We start from the raw sequence: 19,432 nt of genomic DNA on the forward strand, positions 1-19,432 counted from the left end.
TTGGAAAAGTGTCCATTCTAGTTATTCCCCCTCCTTCCGCACCCCCACCACCTGTTTTCACATACCCTTTTACAATGTTATTAGAGGAAGGTAAGAAATAGGGCATTAGCATAAAATGTAATATATATATATATATATATATATATGGTTTATTTCACCAACTGTTTGGACTGAAAATTTTACAGAAATGGAATAACCCATCAAGTCTCACTTAAGCAGGTGCACAATGGGGAACTTGTTACCCATTTTTCCCTAAAACACCTAAGCAAAAATGGAAAGCTCATTTGGTAGTTTTCTAGTGCAAAGCCAGTTCTTTAACTGTTCCAAGCAACACCTAAAAGATTCATGCTTGTAAAATCCTAGTCTTTCAGGAGAAATATTCATGCATTATGTTACTCATATACTGTTCTCATGGTTGCAGATGAAGAAACTGAATTGGACTTCATTCGAAACCTGGAATTTCTCACTGCTGTACTTTGGGAACAACCTAGCTCATTCGAAACATTCACGGCTTAGCTCAGCTTGTATTCTACAATAAAGAGTAGCATTAACAGCTTAAAAATGAGAAAGCAAGAACATATGAGGATCAAGCAAAGCAACTTTTCTCAAGTGAATTGTATGGAGTAACTCAGTAAGCAACGATTGCTGGGTGACACTGCTGCAAATAAAGTCTCTGAAATCTGTACACAAACTAATCTTTATTCAAGAAAAGAATGGTCATGTAATAGCAATACTGAACGCACCTCCTTAAGAAAGGTACCAAGGATAGCCTCCTGAATGTACAATTTCTTGCTTCTGTCCTCCAACATCTAACTAGATTGATAACAATAGACTCTGCATTCTCTGTACAACATATCCCGAGACCCATCCAAAAAGCTAGGGTCGCTATCTCTATGCCACACCTCTAGTCTGCTTCTGATAAAGAAAGCCAAATTCTCCAGTTTCTTGCAACAAATCTGTGAACTCTACTTTCAAATTCTTCAAGAAAGAAAAGAACCTTACATCCGATTATTGAGGCAAAAACTGATTATATACCCTAAGCTTAGCTAGAAATCCAAATTCTCATTCAGACTGAAAATAATCATCATCAATAGAAAGCTGGTCAAATGCATCAAAATTTGCCTTCAGTCCTACAAACTGACTACTGAGCTGAGCACAACCGGCATCTGGCCAACGGCAGCCCCCATCCCGTGTACGCAAAGGACATAAAGTTTCACACACTCGACCAAATGGACTGCTGGAAACAACATTATCTGCCACAACTGTAATTGAAACAGATAAATCTGTTTTCTCATCACATCCCATCGTACCATCAGATTCTCTCCTGGAAGAACACATAAAATTTTGTGGGGTTTCAGTTGGATTGCTTTCCACATCAACAGTACAATCACCACTACTTGTAAAGTTAACCCTGCACCCCAGCGACTGTACAGCTCGCTTTATAGCTGCACTTTCCTTGCTGGCTCTATTGGCCAAGATCATTGCTGATTTGCTGACCTGTTTCTCATTTCGTAACTCTGCGTTCAATGTTTCCATGGCTACTGAGTAATCCTTGGCTTTCTTTTTAGCAGCTTCTTTAGCCTGTTGGCATTAAAACACCCAATAAATAATTCTGAAAAAGCTTGTGCGTAGTGTATCCTGTTACATGTTTCCAATTTATCCAGGGCATGATGTATTTCTGGTTAACCAGAAGGAAGGATTAGTGGCCAAAAATTGTAAGATCTAATACCTTTTGCAGTTCAGAAAACTTAACAGCCATGTTCCTGCATTCAGCCTCGAGCTCACCAGCTTGGGATTCAGAAGGACAAGCCCAGCGAAGATGAAATAGTGGCCAGAGGGTTGGGGCTAAAGCAGCTGCGGGAGGTAAAAGTGGCCCATTATGCTTCAATGGATCATAGAAGAGGTTATAATGGGCATGGGAACTTCCCTCTGAAGAACGCAGATCAGCCAAATAGGCCCACAAGCATCCACAAGCATCATAGACACCACATTGTTGTCTCTCCTTCTCACTGAAAATTTAAATCAAACAATTACAAGAAATGAGCAAGGGGGTCGCAGAAATTTAAAGGGAAAGAAAATAAAGAAAATGTTTCTTTTGACTCCACAAGGTCGTCTTCAAAAGATCTAAAACAAACTTCATGTACTATTGCAGCTACCTCAGCTATACAACACAGTTTTTGGACTGTTAAACAGTACGGAAATAATTTTACACTCATCAAAATTTTGTGAAACAATATATAGAACTCATGCAGTGGAAGGTACATAAGCTTTGTTACAAATTTATCCCAGCTTATGATCTTGCTAAATGCAAAAATAGCAATGATAAATGCATTGATTTCCAAATAAAGATGCCCACAGGTGTTATGCACAAATATTCCACATTTTCCTATGAAAGAACCAAAATAATGAAAAGGATAGTGATATTGTATTAGATGAAGGATAAGGATAGAGATAACCACTTTTCTCATCATGTGGAATGAACCCAACATAATCACCGAAGTGAAGTGCATATATTGCTTAACACATGCTTGATAATATGCAATGGTTGAAAAACCAGAACAGGGATTGAACCAGTGGTGCCACCACTTTCCAAATCCACCAGTTTAACTGATCGGTTCAATCTCAACCTCTATTTGTTAAAAGAGCATGAAATGTACATTAAATATGATACAAAGATTTAAAAAGAGACATTTAATTAAATGGTTAGAGTGTTAACTAACAATAAAGAGGGTAAATATTCAAATCTTGCCACTTACAAAAAAATTAAAATTAATAATGCAAATCAAAATTTTTAACCAAAAGCACAGTTTAACTGATTTAAAAACCAGATCAAACCGGTTTTAGACCAGCTCAACTTCAGGGCAGTTTGCCTCCCTTATTGAACCAGACAGGCCATCGGTTCCAATTCAACTGGTCCAGCCATCCAGTTGTGTCCTTTTCCATTTTTGCAACACTGACATTATGTTATCTCTGTCTTAGTGTATCTTAGAAAAAATTTAGATCATTTGTAAGGTCTGGATCAAGGACATTCAGAAACAATGATGTATATTAATTCCTGTAAACAAGGAATTACTTTGAGTTTCATAACAGTAACAAATATATAGAATTGACAATGATCACATGCGCTGCCTCTATAGGCCCCAAGTGTTTGTTGCACCATTTATTTCCTTCACACCCCCACTTCTCATTTTGCATTTCTCAAATTCATTATAACGCAAAATTGAAGTTGGCACATACAGGCTTAATGCTAATGATAGGGAAATTACCTGTTACACAAGAAATTTCCAAAACGACATGAAAGAACACAGTCCAAGAATTCCACCAGGAAAGTCTGAATCACCATAAAGTGAATATATCATTAACTATTTATCCAAAAAAGGAAAATATCATTAACTACAGAGAAAGCAAAGAATAACCATAAAGAAACAGGATAAAAGAATGTCATGCATAAAAGAAAGATACATACTGAAGAGAACTCGAAAGCAAATGGATACATCCTTAACAACTGTGAAACACAATCAACCCACTGCAATACAAGCAGATGTCCAATCACAACGGTTAAAAGAAAGTCTTATAAAACACAACTTTTCATATAGCAATTCATAACTAATCATCAACTTATATCAGCAAACAAAACATTATTAATTATAATTTGGGGAAAATACTAGCCACTTTAGGTTTTAGTGAAAATACATTAACACCCCACTAGTTTAGAAAACCCCTTTGCCCCCACCAACAAAAATAATGGCATTAAAAAGGTATTTGATATGGCATCCCTTTTCAGAGCATATTCCAACTTTTGAACAGCTATTTCACTTTTTTACTTTTTTCTTTTTGTGGGGGGACAGAGGCTATTTGCCAAACTAATGGAGGGTAAGAACTTTCACCAAAACCTCAGAAATATCATAATCATTTTTCTTATAATTTTGGAAGTCCACTAAATGTGAAAATTAACACATGCTATGTCATTGATTGAATAACCATGAATATATCTCAGCACAAGAACCTGCAAGAATATGGGGGAATAATTGTTCTGCGCATGAGATGAATTAGAAGCTTGAGGTGTGAATGATCCTGAAGATTGACGCATGGGTGATGATGAAAAACTTCCAGTAGAAGATTGCCTGGTTAATTCAAACGAAGTTCCAGATATGCTTGGCATTCCCACACGATCTGAAAATGGATGACCAAAAGCTAGCCAATCTTTTTCAACAAGTGCCTGCATCAAGAAAAAATAGTCCAGAATTTAAGAAAAACCTGGGTAAGTGGTTATTCCCAAGTTGCCAGGGCACTGAAAAAATATCAGCATCAAATGTGGATGTGACCAAGTGAAATTAAACTGCAAAACCACAACATTTGAGGTGTCTGTTGATGACACTTATTGATTTTAAAGTAAGGCCAAACATGTGATGAAGTCCCATACAACAAATATGAACCAGGAAAAGGTTCAGAGAAAACCTAGTATATATAATAATCAGCCTTGGGTTGTAATGCTGCGAATGAGAGATATAGAATGCAAAAGCATGAAGGGCAGTGGGAGTGGGGTTGTTGGTTAACAAGAAGATCCTTGTTCAGAAAAATACCTGAAAACCTGTGAATGTCCGGTAATATGGATCAAGCATCAGGTTTGCAAGTGAAACCAGCTGACTTGTTCTATCCCATCCATCGCTGCACAGCAAAACCACCCAGGCACAAGAAAGAAACACCAAAATAGAAAATTAAATTAACAAGCTAACTGTCGAGTGTATTTGTATATAAAACAAAAAGAAAAAGAAGGAAAACAACAACAAATGTAACGGCATTCACATCATCAAATGCTAGTTGTTGGCATGAGCGAGGATGTTGGAGCATTGCAACATCTTCTTTTGGCAGGGGGAAAGGGAAGATGAGCCTGGTAGTGGCCTCAGGGCATAGGCCATGGACTGATGAGGAGAGAAAGCTGGAACTCCCCTTTTTATCTTTTTCCTCAATTAATTTTCTAAGATAAATTGAGTGTAAGTTGCATTTTTTATCACAATCAAATTTTGCCTTGAGGTTTCTACTGGGCTTGGGATTGGATTACAAACAGCTTTCCACATGTTTTCTTTCCTTTCTTTTTTTTTCAATTTTAACTTTAAGATTTCAATTTAACCAACTCAGCACCAGTTAAACACATTTATGTGAACAGCCTCAATTAAACAAAATAGAACAGTTCAAACGCTTGATTGCACCAAATAACAGACATAAGGCAGATGTCACAAAGTTCATGTTCAAAGGGTCATCTATGGAATTAGGACCATACCTTTTGCTAAAACTTGATCATGCAATAAATTGATTTTTGATAATACATCTGTCATGTCATTTAAACCCATGCAAATACAAGAACACCTTGTGTAGATGAATAAACTCCTCCACATCTCATGTTAAAACTAGACCCGGTTCAGTACCTTGACACAGGTTTCCCCAATTAAACACTGATATATAAACAAGAATAATTTGACCTTATGAGAGCAGAAGAAACAATAAAGCCAGTGCCATTCAACCAAAAATGACCCATTTCACTTGCTCAAGTGGTGACCACTAAGTTACAAAGATTATGGTAAATGACCTAGAAATAACAATATTAAAGAGAATGGAAAGAAATAGTACATTCTCAAATCAAATTTAAAAATAAATAAACTCAAATGCAACAAACATTTAAATGATCAATAGATGAAGGTATGACATTTAAAGAATTCTGACCTGCAATGCACAAGCACCGATGCTGACTCCAAAGCAACGCGTGCAGCAATCCAAGCTGAACCAGCCAAGACACTTTGAACATGTATTAACCAACCACTGTCACCAAGGGTCGATACTGAAGCAGACATACTGCTGAGATTTCCCCCACCCCAAGTCCAATCCCCATGTCTCTGTAAGTTAAAATTGCCATAGGTTAGATGTTCACCACAACACTATTATGTTTAAGGATAGTCAACAAGAGCTTATCAACTTTCAAGTAAAATTCTTGTCAACAAAATATTTATGATTTATACCACCTTCAAAGACCCTAAAAAATAGGAATGGCCAAACACTGACCACCTAGCATACTAACAGATTCAAGTTCAATATACTACAAACTAAAACTCAACATGATAAATCATTGAATAGATTTATTCTTAACAAGGAGAAATCAAGTTCATAGTATTATACCCTTGGAATTTAGATAAAGGAATTATCAGCTAACATTTGATCTAGGCAAAAAACTTTGTTAGTCTATAATTTCTTTAGCAAGAAGGTCTAGCACATAATTATCTTATCACGACCCATACCATGAATCGAAATCTTAATTTTTTAATTCGAAAGAACTGAGTCGAATTATAAGATAGTAGTACAAAGTTTTAAAATTAATTAAAATTTATCAGTATCAAGTAAAACAATTATAGTGACATTTTAAAATAAAAGTAAAATATTTTTATGAACAATGAAGTTGTTTTATTTGTTCAACTTCATGCATACACAAAATATTTTATATTATTTGCATAAATAAAAAATAATTTAATATTTTAGAAACAATATATAACATATATTTGCATATAATGCACGGATATATATAATAAATTTTGTATTAGTGTTCATATATGCACATTCATATTAATTGTGTCTGCACACAATTTCTTTAAATGCATAATAGTCAAAACATACCATTTATTTTATATTTTTGAATATACAAGGAAGATAATGAAATTTTTATAGATTCTTTAAAATTTTAGTTTAATGTGAAAATTTTAAATTCCTAAACAATTAAAATAAGAGAAAATTTAATAATTTACTTTAAAGAATTTATTAAAAGTGTTTTCTACGTAATTAGAAGCTAACCAGATTTCAATTAGGTATTGGCTCAAATACATCATAAGTGTATTGAAGTGTACCATAACCATACGTATTGAGTACATGAATGCTTTTACAAATGTTTGCCAACTTAGGCTCCATTTAAAAAGCATGAAACTGCTTTCTGGGAAAACTTCTTTTCCTCAACCATATTTTTCTGAAAAGAAAACAATTTCTATTGTTTGGTGCTTTGAATAGCAAATACTTTCTAATGTTTGGTAAACTCACTGAAAACTCATTCCTTCGTCACCAGTGCAACTATCATTCTATCACAACCATCCTTCATCATAAAAGAAACTCAATTAAAGTTAAAATAAAATCAACAAAAAGATGATGAATCAATGGAAAATAACACAAACAATAATCTCATAACTCAACAGTTTGTCTCAATCCAAACCCACTTGTAAAGTTAATGAATCAATAAACTACAAAATCATCCTTTTTGAGTTTTCCTTCACTTGCAACAATGAAGATAAAAAATGAAATAAAAATCCCTTTTGTGTTAGAAATCTTCTTCAAAAGCACCCAATGCTTGAAAACCTTAAAAAGTAGAAAACCAAAAAAACGTGATAATTATTTGAAATATCTACCGTTATGAGGAGAGGTGGGGCTACAGATATGATTTTTGGGGGAGGAGGTGAGGGAGTTCAAAGGATGAATGAGGGGATTTGAGTGTGCTCACAATGTGTTAGCAGAGAAAAAGAGGAGGGAATGGGGCAACTAGGTCTGCTTATTAGCAAGGGAGTTTATGGAGGAGACAATAAGTTTTGAAGAATGAGGAGGAGGTCGAAAGTGGGACAAAACAGTGTGGTTGGTGCTGGAGAGAAGATATTGCCAGCACTGGTGGAGACACGCGGGAGATGGGTTTGACAGGTGAGAGGAAGAGAGTATTGAGGTGGAGGCTCTATTTTTGGGAAATTGTGTTACGCTCTTAGAGGGCATAAGACAAATTTCCTGGATCAATGGAATTGGATCCATTGACCCAAAAAAATTTTTTCCCAAAAAATTTTTTTGCACCCACTTTTGTCTTTCCCCCTTTCCAAACATGGGAAAATGCTGACAAGGTTTTCGAAAAAGCATTTTCATGCTCTCCAAATGTAGCCTTAATGCATCAAATATCAATCATGACTCTAGCTAAATCCACTTCTAGTCTGAAAAGGTTTTGCCGATGCATTTTAAAAATAGTAAGGGATTATGATCTTCATAGGATTAGGATTGCAGTACTAACCAAGAATGATGACATTCCATCTGATGATGCGGCACCATGAGTATCTAAATATTCTCTAAGCCGAGCAAAACTTTCTCTCATCGCATGTATGTTGTCTATCCCAAAGAAAACTATCTGACAAGAAGAATAAAGAAGCAGAGATCACTAAAACCTATAATGGCAAATTTCATGAGCCAGAGATGCAAAACTTGCAAGCTCAAACCTTATACAGACCTCAGATTGAAAATAATTTGAAGATGACTCCGAGCCGCCTCCCATTGCTCCATTTGCCAATGCATTTTTCCTTGGTCTTGCATCAGCAATATATAGCTTCCTAAATGGAAAAAAGAGTAATATGAAAGAAAAGGTAACACTACAGTTCTAAGAAAATTATTTTCACCTATTGGCCAACAGCCAAAAAGTAACACAGCATTAAAAGTTTAAAGGGATAATTATGTATTAAATACCTGAACTACAGTCCAACACTCAATTCGGTACCTTAAGTCTTAAAATGCACAATTAGTTAATCTAACTTTGCTTCTGTTAACAATATAGCACATCTCACTAACTCTATTAGGCCAAAGTATAATGTGTCCCATATAGCTGATAAAAAGTACACCATGTGTCCATAGAATGCCTCATCATTTTTCCATGTCATCTGTGAGGTCACTGCCATGTCATGGGTTAAAGGAAGAAAAAATTCCACTATTGACACATTATGGAGTCCATTAATGATGTGGCAATATGGTATGGCATTGTATGGACATGTGGCAATTTTTATTAGTTATCTAGAACAAATTATACTTTGACTAAACAGAGTTAGCAGGAACTGCAACATGTTTAAAAGAGGTAAAGTTCAAATATCCAATTGCGCATTTTGAAACTTTTGATACTAAATCAAACATTTGACTATAATAGACATACCAAATGTGTAATTAACCTATGTTTAAAAGCATATGTTCATCATTAAGGCATGTTGTAAAATATCCACATAAACAATGAGGAGCTCTCTCTATGAGCAAGGTCCCATGTTATGATGAAAATGAGCCATCATTATAAAACCTAGTGGAATATAAAATATATAACCAGATTTAATAGAGTTAATTACATATTTGGTACTAAAACTACAGTGAAATATACAAATCAGTACTTAAAGAAAATAAATGTATAATTCGTATCCTGAACTTTCAAATAGTATAATCCAAATTCTAACACTGTTAGCTTGCCTATGTGGCATTTAACCAATATAATAATTGTGCCATGTGTCCACCACGTGTTTACATAAAATTGCTAAATATTTTGTGAAAATTCCACATGAATCCCATATGGATGCTTAGTGGCATCCAAAAATTGACCGAGCTTGGGCAGGATTTTACCGTCCAAGTAAAATAAAATATATATTTTTATAATTGAAGTTGAAAAGCATCTTGACGGTTCCATATGGTGTACACTGTGGTGTTAGAGTTTGATTAACATGGTACATGACTTGAAAGTTCGAGGTGCAAATTGTACATCAGGTACCAATTTGCAAATTTTGCCAAAAATCAGGTACCAAATGTGCAATTAATTTAATTCAATATGCACTCGTTATTCCAGGAGTGGCTTACAGTAAGAAAGTAGATGCTGATATTTATGATAAAGAAAAACAACCTATGAAATCATAAAAGAATGAACAAAAGGTGTACCTCCTTGAACCCTTTCCATCAACAAGTTGAGTGCAAAGAGCAGCAACCAACTTTTCATCGGCATTACTATAGCAGAATCATAAAAAGAAACAATCAGATGCTTCATATTCTGAGCCTTGTGAGAAACAAATAATAAGTTGCTTGTCATAGACATCAATTTCATCTTGCACCATTATCTTATTAAACTTTATTATGCAATATACATCAAATTTATTTTTCACTCAAGGGCTTTGGGGGTTAATTCAAAACTTGGGAATACCTCCTCATATTCATCATAAGACCAACCAAAGGTTGTGATGAACGTGCAAGAACTGCTCCAGTTCCTGTTATTCACCATGCATATCACAAAATAGGTAAGGACATATATCATTCAAAAACTAATAATAATAAATGAAACAACTAAATCTGTTGTATACCAGGGTGACACCAAGAGACTACAGGTATCCTACTCCTTGCACGAAAAGTTGAAGCTTGGATCACTTCTTCATCACTAGTATCAGTAGCCAGGCATAAAAATTAGTTCCTTAGCTCTATCAAAACTATGAAATCAGCTTTATCCACAATTGATGTAATTCAATAAAGAAAAAGAGGAATGAGAGGATCTAATTTCTTTTTCTTCTTCCTCTCTACTCAAAGGAACTCAATATTTTACCTTATATTTTTTGGAATAATCAACGCAAATGGATAACTTTGGCACATTGTATAGTTGGAATTCGTATCACTTATTCTCCACAAATCATTAGACAATGTAAATGACCCATCTTCGATCATATTCATTGATGCATGACGGAAGCCTTTCCCAAGAAGGCGAAAGTACTCATTCAATAATCGCACCTTTGGGTTTGGGTTGCTGAATTTGGATGGTCCACAAGTAAATGCATAAAGATCCCAAATTCTTGCTGGCTTTGTACATCTTGATAATGAATCAAATATAACACGTCTCTACACGGATAAAAAATTACATCCACATCAATTTCTTTATATAAAATAACTTTAATCACTGAACCATGACGTCAAAGAATAGAATAGCTTTACTCCTTTCTTTTCCAAATTAACTACGATGCAACATAACTAATTAGGAGTTAAAATTTCCTTTCACTTGTAAAATATTCATTTTTCCAAGAAGTTACACAAAAAAGTTTCCTTTTGTAAGAGGCTAAAGCACCAACTAATGCCTAGAAGTAACTTTCATGGACTCATAGTCCTTTCAACTAAATTCTAGCATATTTATTTCCTTCAAAATCTAAGATCCAAACTTAATTGAGGGCTGTGCATTATCTCAACTCCAAAAGAAACGAAGAGAAAAGAAAAACACAAAGGCAAAAACAAAACTTAAAAGTTGCCTAAAACAAAACTTAAAAGTTGCCTGAAACAGGAAAATATGCAAAGGGAGATAATAGAGCAGCAGTGCTCCAGTCATGGAGAACTAGCAGCCGAAATTTCTTACATTTCATTTTAAGTCTTTCTGATATAACAAATGCACCTATGCACAATTGACAAAACCCAAAATTTTTTTATTTTTTTTCTTTTTTTTTTTTTGGATTTGGATTTGGGGAAGGGTAGATTCAATTCAGTTACGATTGAGCCAACTGCTCAAGTGCAAAAAAAATAAAATAAAATTATTGAGAACACATAAAGAGCCCAAAGAATTGACCACTAAAACTGACCTGCTTTGTACGAGGGCGAAAGCCAAACACAATAACTCTCATATCTTTTCCTGCAAAAAGAAGAGAAGCCATTAGGTCCATCACTATTTCCACACCAATTAAGTCAGAAAACTAACATGGCAGTGTCCATGGCCCCAAGCAAATAGAAACTTGCTTGCATAAAAAATTAAACAGAACTGCATGTAGAAGATATAAATCAGCCTGGTTGTTAATTCGAAGATGCATGAGTAATCAAAAATGCATACAACTTTAAAAACAATAAATTGAAATTGGGTTGAGAATTGAGAGATTGAGGGGGAGATGTTCAGCAAGAGCCCCTCAAGATCAACAATTTTGTCCTACACTTCCTTTTGAAGCATATCGTTATAAGGAGCAGCTTTATAATTTAAGATGACCTGGTTTGATAACATATTTTGAGCAAGACAATAAAATGAATTTAATGTTATAATCGAACAGAAAAAATTACTATTTTTCCCCATATTTTTGGCTCCTTTCTATTTATTGGACAAATGAAATTGGTAAGTTTATGGCTTTTAGAACAACAGAGTTTAGAACTGAATTGCTGAGCATTCTACAATAATAGAAACAGTAAAAGAAAAGAACAGAATAGTGGTTAAACTTGTAGTATTGAAGTTGGAAGAACAAACATAGAGCTGAGGGTTATAAACCATTAACATATGATATTAGAATAAGACAGCCTACTTACAATGAGTTTAAAAGACCATTTATACCAGGATACAGCAACTCAAGCCTAGTGGGCTTGATTACAAGCGGTCCTTATCTAATCTAGCCATTCAAATTCATTGAAAGGCCACATCAATTCTACATCCAGAAACCTAAACTGTAATTTCTTCTAACAACTTCAATTCTATGTCAATTTTAACCACTGCTCCGTTCTGTTTGACTCTTTCTACTTCCTTACATCAGTGAGACCAGAAAAGCTCTTGCCCCTAGAATATCAACTGAAACAATGCAATTAATACAAATAACAGTTTTTTAGTTTAAATAGAAAATCAAAATATTCTAGTATTCGACATCACCAAAAGTCAAGCAGAATCCAATAGGAGCATGATAAAACAATTATTAGAAAATTAAATTACTAGCACCTAATTTCTAGAACTGCAAACTAATTGGGATCAATGGACAGAGTTTCATTTAGGTATAGGCTGCCATGGTTTAATAAATATTTTATATGAACCAGAAAGGTGGACCTCACAATTGATAGAACAATCTTTTGTTACTTCGATGGCATTCAGTCACAGTATTTTTAACAATTGAGATATTAGAGGAGGTCCATAGCATACCTATGATCTGGAGAAGACGACGTGATGAAGTCTTGTCAGTTTGACGAGGAGCTGATTGAATCTTCACTACCTACACAGATTCGGCCCAAAGAAGAACAGATATCAAAATTATCCACTAAAAATGAAGAATAATAAGCGGGAACTAATATCCAACAGTCAGAAAACAAAAGAATGTCATACAGGGAAAGGGCGTCTGTGTGTGTGTGTGTTAACCCTGTCTAAACAATAATAAGCATGCATGAATTTAGGAACTAAAACACTTTCTATGCTATTGCATGTCCTTTTTATGTTTTTGTTACATACTACTATTGGATATCTAGGCATCTTAAGCAAATAGGACAGGGAACAATCAGTTTAAAACCCTATCTGTATCCTGAGCCAAATTGGTTAAATAAGCTCACTTAGCAGAAGATAACAACATAGTCAATCTTAGATCACATAGACCTAAACATTACATAAGTGTCCATAGAGTAACTGAGGATGACATTCAGCCTTTACTTGACCTAATATGTGCATAAGACCTCATGAAATTCTAAAAAACAGATGGTTTAACTTGCTGCTCAAATATCTTCTCACAAATGACTAAAGATTTTCATGAAACAGCTTTTCTTCTTTTCCCAATACTTGGTCCAAAACCCCCTTAGGTTGATTCCAACAAACTTTTTACGCAGCTTGTTAAGTGGTCTTATCCACATCTATTAAGTATTGAGGTTGTTGTGGCCCTATATTGTTGGGCCTCTCCATCTATTGCAAATTGATTTCATCTTAAGTACTTAACATAACTGAAACAGATAATTATGAATAAACTCTGAACTCATACTAACATCCCTCCCCCATGCCCCCTTCCCTGCCCCAATTTCCTTCTTCTATTATAAGCCCAATCTTTCCCGACCGTATCTAAAATGCAAAGCTCCCAGACTTAAGAACAAATAATAACTTACCATTTTGTTGAACTTCTCAATGGTTGCCAACGGAATGGTACCAAGTGGAACAATATTTCTGGTGCCTTCACTCTTTGGAAAAAGCGGAAAATTGATCAATTACATTTAAGTTGTAACAGAAATGAATAAATACATGTACTACCAAGGCGTACACATAAAAGAGATTCAAGAATGGCAATTTCATTGAAGTATTGCAAAATGCAACAGAAACAATGAAGTCCACAGCAGCCATGAAATACCCTGTCCAACTTTTATTATCATCATTAACTCATATGAGCACTATTATATTTCTCATCTCTACTAATGATTTTTTTATGCTAATTCTTTTTTCCTCTCCAGCCTCCTGTTCTTAACTTATTTCTGTTAAAAATCTTCATTTTCTTCTTGACATAAATACCCATCATGCAGAATAATTTCATATTAACATCTCCTGAAGCAATATTAAAGTAAATTAGATTCTGAGATTGACAGTTTTCATCACAGATACTAACGCCAAAGCAGATAGTCAAGTGAAACCATTTAATTCTGATATTAAGGCTGAGATCAATCTGAACAAAAACCTAAGCATAGCTCATACACATACTCCAAGTTTTTGACCCATTTGCCTGAACAAACTGGAGGCTGAACTCCATCTCTTAAAATATCAAGTATCAAGTAAACTGTTAGGCACTTAGAACTAATTTTCTATAATCGCTATGTCCAAATGTCATCTATTTCAAGTTTGCAATACCAGAATACTTGTCTGTGCTGCTAAACTAAATCTCTTCAGTCACGTAACAGGCTAACATGATGTTGGCATATGTTGGCCAAATAATGCACAAGCAACAGTTTACCAAATACTACAATGTCAAAATGCATATACTTACAAGAAAGAGAAGACGAAAGTTGGTAACAAACAATGTTCCGGCCTCATCAATATTAACAAGAACAACACCATGGCCCTGGAAAAAATTAAATTCCAAAATGCTATTACTTTTCATTATGCTATTCATAACATTTCAAAAACAAACAAAGAAAAAGAACCTTTATCTTAAAGGCATATGCCTACTAATCAAGAATATAACAAAAGCAGAGGAAGATTCAAGATTCTTCAGCAGCTTTCGTAGTTTCATACTAAATTAACAGTCTTTGAATTTCTCTTTTCAACGAGTCATCTTAATTACAAATTGCCTACAACCATCATTTCAAATTTCACCCTATAATTCAAGAATTCAATTAATTGGAAAATAAGATTCAAAATAAGAAAAGAAATTCATCAATACCTCCTCTACAACTCGCTCGGCTTCAAGCAGAAACTCCAAATTGGCATGCGAAACCGACCTCGTAACCGGCTACAATTAAAATTTTTAATCATAGATGATAAATTAATTACAAAAAGATAACCCTAGAATTCAAGAAAAAAAAAAGAAAGAAAACCTCGATTTTGGTCCATTCAAGAGCGTCCCAACTACCAGCACCATCCAACCTTTCGCAACCGTCAGAAGGGTCTCTGACGGAGACCGATCGACGCGGCCTCGGTGCAGCCATGCCCGTCGGTTGTTGAGTCCAATTTTCTCCCCACTTCTCTTCTGGTTTTTTCTTTAAATTTTTTATTTACAAATTTGAAGTTGAAGTTTTGTCCAGAGACAGACAGAAAACGAAAGAGACGTGTGGGTTATGTTATTTGTAGGGGCGGATATACGGGATTATAGTTGAAAGGCATGATGATGGTAATGAGTGATGATTGATTCCACAAAACATATATCTACGACAAAATTCACATTCAAATCATATTATTAAAAAAAAAAACAAAGAAAGAAAAGAAAAGAAAAAGTACTTTTATCAAACTATTTAGCCATCTTGTAACATCAAATATTTTGACTTAGTGCTTCTTTGATTTAATTTTTTTTTAAATTTATTTATTTCTTAAAAATAAAAATAAAATCAAACAAAAATTTTAAAAATAAATAATTTTTTTAAAAAAATAAAATTTTAAATAAAGAGCTTTAAAAAAAGTTTTAAGAAGAGTTTTTTCTCTTTTTTTAAAAAAATATACTTTTTTTAAGAAAATTTTTATTTTTATTTCAAAAATATCCCCATCTATTAAAAATAATTTCAACTTTATCTGTTTTCATTTTTGTATGATTTATTATTAATTATAAATTTTATGTTATATAAAAATACTTGTTATACTTTTTATAAATAAAAAACTAAAATTAACTTTTTTCCATTATGAACAAAAGAATTTGTGATTAATAGAAAATTATTTATTAAATACTCTTTATGATAATTTTAATCAAAATTAGAACTTATATAAATTATTTTGTCAAACAGCTTATTTATAAAAAAGAACTTATAAAAATAAATTTAGCAAACAGATTTAACTTAATTTTAAAAGTTATTATTTTTCATAAGAGCTCCATGATAGCTTTTAAGCAAAAAAAAAAAAACTAAGCCAAACAGGTACTTAATTTACTCTTTTTCTTATCCTTCTTCCTCCAATTACAAGTTCTATTGCTAAGGCTTAATTTGACAATGTGATTAAAACAATTATAATCCCAAAGCTTTGCTTGTTTTTGTCGTTGTAGCAAATTCATCACACATGAGATTTTTAGGATTTTACTAAAATTCTATGATCATAAGATTCAAGTATGAGGTGTGATACCTTATTTTTAGCCTAAATCACTCTATTGTCTTCGGATATAGTTGGAAGTTCATCATTTTTTTAATTTCTAAATGCTTAATTTAGGATCAAAAGTTTTAGGTTTTGGTCAATTTATGGTCAAACATTTCAATTGTAACAATTAAGAGCCAAACATTTTTAATTCCTTATAATTAAGGATTAAGGTAAAAAGTGTCTAGCACGTGAAAGACATGCACATGATGTGGACGCTAACTTAAATTTTTACCATTAACGTGGTAAGTGAATTGGATTTTTGGTGACGATGCCATTTTGACTAGGCAAAAACAACTCTATTTTCCCTTATTTGAGTACTCTCATCAATTAAAATTTCCTATTATTTTAGTTTTCCCACCATCAACCCAAATTACCCACACTCTACCTCATTTCCTCCCCTCTCCAATCGTTTTTCCTTTCCATCGTCTCACCATCCACTGGGTATCTGTTGCTATCAACTTATCAGATATCATTTATCTTATCGTGTAAGATATGAAAAGGTAATTTTGTTAAAAAGTCTTTTCTATCAAGTCAAAATAGTTCAAATTATGATGTGGCGTGTAACAATTTTTTCATTAGGGCATGTAACAACTATAGTTTTCAACATAACGTGTAACAACTACATTTTTAACATAAAATGTAACAACTACACTTTTCAACATAGCATGTAACAACTAAACTTTCAACATGACGTATAACAACTATATTTTTCAACATAGCGCGTAACAACTAAATTTTTAACATAACGTATAACAACTACATTTTTCAACATGATGTATAATTTTCAATATGGTGTGTAACAACTATATGTTTAACATAGCATGTAACAACTAAATTTTAGAACATGACGTATAATACTACATTTTTCAACATGGCGTTAACAATATTTTTCCCACAAAAAGTAACAATAACATTTCCCGACATGCCTCTAACATGGCAAGTGAATTGAATTTTTGGTGACGATGTCATTTTGTCTAGGGAAAAAAAACTTTATTTTCCCTTATTTGATTACTTTGATTGGTTAAAATTTTCCATCATATTAGTTTTCCCACCATCAACCCAAATTACCCACATTCTACCTCCTATTCTCTCATTTCCAATCCACGTCTCCTCTCTAATCATTTTCCCTTTCCATCGTCTCACAATCTAGTTAGGTATCTGTTGCTATCAACTTATTAGATATTGTCTGTCTTATCATATAAGGTACGAAAAGGTAAGTTTAATAAAAAGTCTTTTCTATCATGTCAAAATAGTTCAAATTAGGATAAGACGTGTAATAATTTTTTTATCATGGCATGTAACAACTACATTTTTCAACATAATGTGTAACAACTAAATTTTCAACATGAAGTGTAACAACTACATTTTTCAACATGGTTTGTAATAACTAAACTTTCAACATGGCGCATAACAACTAATTTTTTAAAATAGTGTATAACAACAACATTTTTAACATGGTGTGCAATAACTAAATTTTAGAACATGACATGTAATACTATATTTTTCAACATGGCATTAACAATATTTTTTTCTCAAAAAGTAACAATAACATTTCCCAGCATGCCTCTAATGTGGCAAGTGAATTGGATTTTTGGTGACGATGCCATTTTGTCTAGGAAAAAATAACTTTATTTTTCCTTATTTGATTACTTTCATTAGTTAAAATTTTCCATCATTTTAGTTTTTCCACCATCAACCCAAATTACCCACATTCTACCTCTTCTTCTCTCATCTCCAATCTACATCTCCTCTCTAATCATTTTCAGTTTCCATCGTCTCACCATCTAGTCAGGTATCCGTTGCTATCAACTTATCAGATATTGTCTGTCTTGTCGTGTAAGGTACGAAAAGGTAGGTTTATTAAAAAGTTTTTTCTATCATGTCAAAACAGTTCAAATTAGGATAAGGCATGTAATAATTTTTTTTATCATGGCGTGTAACAACTGCATTTTTCAACATAATGTGTAACAATTAAATTTTTAACATGAAGTGTAACAACTACATTTTTCAACATGGTTTGTAATAACTAAATCTTCAACATGTTGCATAACAACTAAATTTTTAACATGATGTATGACAACTACATTTTTAACATGGTATGTAATAACTAAATTTTAGAACATGACGTGTAATACTACATTTTTCAACATGACGTTAACAATATTTTTTCCACAAAAAGTAACAATAACATCTCCCAACATGTTATATAACAAATATTTAGAAAATGACATGTAACAATATCATTTTTTTAACATGTCTGGAACAACTTTTTCAATGATGGTGTTTAACAACACATTATGCAAGCATGGCCTCTCACATATATGCATATTCTAAAGAGAAATTCACAAACACCCAAAAATCATGCAAATCTTGGTATATCAACACTTCGTACAAACCATTAGCAACACTTCATACAAATCATTAATAAATTAACATCTAATGAAAATGGCCAGCATTTCATATACAAATCATCCACTCGATCAAAAGTGATGTGCTTCATTGAATTTTTGACTAAACTAAGAGATAGTCCAAGGCTTATAAGGCATGGAAACTTTGACGCCCTACTCGTGTCACTCTTGGAAACAACGCTAGAACATGTCTCTAATGAACTCGATCAAAACAGTGAATGTCATTTGTCCTTCATACTTTAAACACGAGTTAACACATTCCACAATGTTTGATGTCATGAGTTGGTATCATCTTACCAATTGTCATGCACGTGCTCATCTCTAAGGAGAACAAAGTTGGATCAAAGAGTAGGTGAAGTAGAACGAGTGAAATTGGAAAAAAATTAAGCGTAGGATTTAGATCAAAACAACATCATTTGGATAACATGCCAAGTCAACTATCATGTCATTAACTCATGTGATTTTCTATCGCATGTGATATATGCTCCATCCACTTGTCAACTTAGCTCTTAATTATAAGTAATTGAAATGTGTGGCCCTTGATTGTTACAAACGAAACATTTAGCCCTCAAATTGGAAAAGTTCCCAAATGTTTAGCCCCAATTTAAGCATTTAACCTTTTTTAAAATATGCATAAAGTAGGACCAAGGTTTATTAATCTAATTTGAAAGGCACATCCTTTTTCTTGATTGAGTTGCTACCAATCTACTACCTT

The 19,432-nt window shown here is 33.4% G+C and overlaps 1 protein-coding gene across 2 annotated transcripts; it reads right to left on the reverse strand.

Annotated features, from left to right (window-relative positions):
- Positions 1–111: 111 nt before the first annotated feature.
- Positions 112–15,399, reverse strand: LOC110425615 (phosphatidylinositol-3-phosphatase myotubularin-1-like). 2 transcript variants are annotated; one of them, XR_002446047.1, is made up of 20 exons: positions 15,070–15,399; positions 14,916–14,984; positions 14,520–14,594; positions 13,654–13,725; positions 12,713–12,782; positions 11,409–11,458; positions 10,394–10,683; positions 10,158–10,231; positions 10,001–10,064; positions 9,742–9,807; positions 8,291–8,390; positions 8,078–8,191; positions 5,722–5,891; positions 4,584–4,668; positions 4,007–4,219; positions 3,467–3,526; positions 3,267–3,331; positions 1,730–2,009; positions 744–1,581; positions 112–529 (listed from the first exon to the last, which is right to left on the reverse strand). XR_002446047.1 is itself a non-coding variant. In XM_021440538.2 (19 exons), the coding sequence occupies exons 1-19, from the start codon at positions 15,178–15,180 to the stop codon at positions 1,063–1,065; spliced, it is 2,547 nt and encodes an 848-aa protein (XP_021296213.1). In that variant the 5' UTR covers positions 15,181–15,399; the 3' UTR covers positions 112–1,062. The 2 variants fall into 2 exon arrangements, 1 of the variants encoding a protein (XP_021296213.1); XM_021440538.2 differs by having other exon boundaries at positions 112–1,581.
- Between the last annotated feature and the right edge of the window lie 4,033 nt (positions 15,400–19,432).

Source organism: Theobroma umbraticum, unplaced genomic scaffold, assembly GCF_002168275.2.
Source record: "Theobroma umbraticum cultivar Fairchild unplaced genomic scaffold, ASM216827v3 scaffold_81.0, whole genome shotgun sequence".
Taxonomy (NCBI): domain Eukaryota; kingdom Viridiplantae; phylum Streptophyta; class Magnoliopsida; order Malvales; family Malvaceae; genus Theobroma; species Theobroma umbraticum.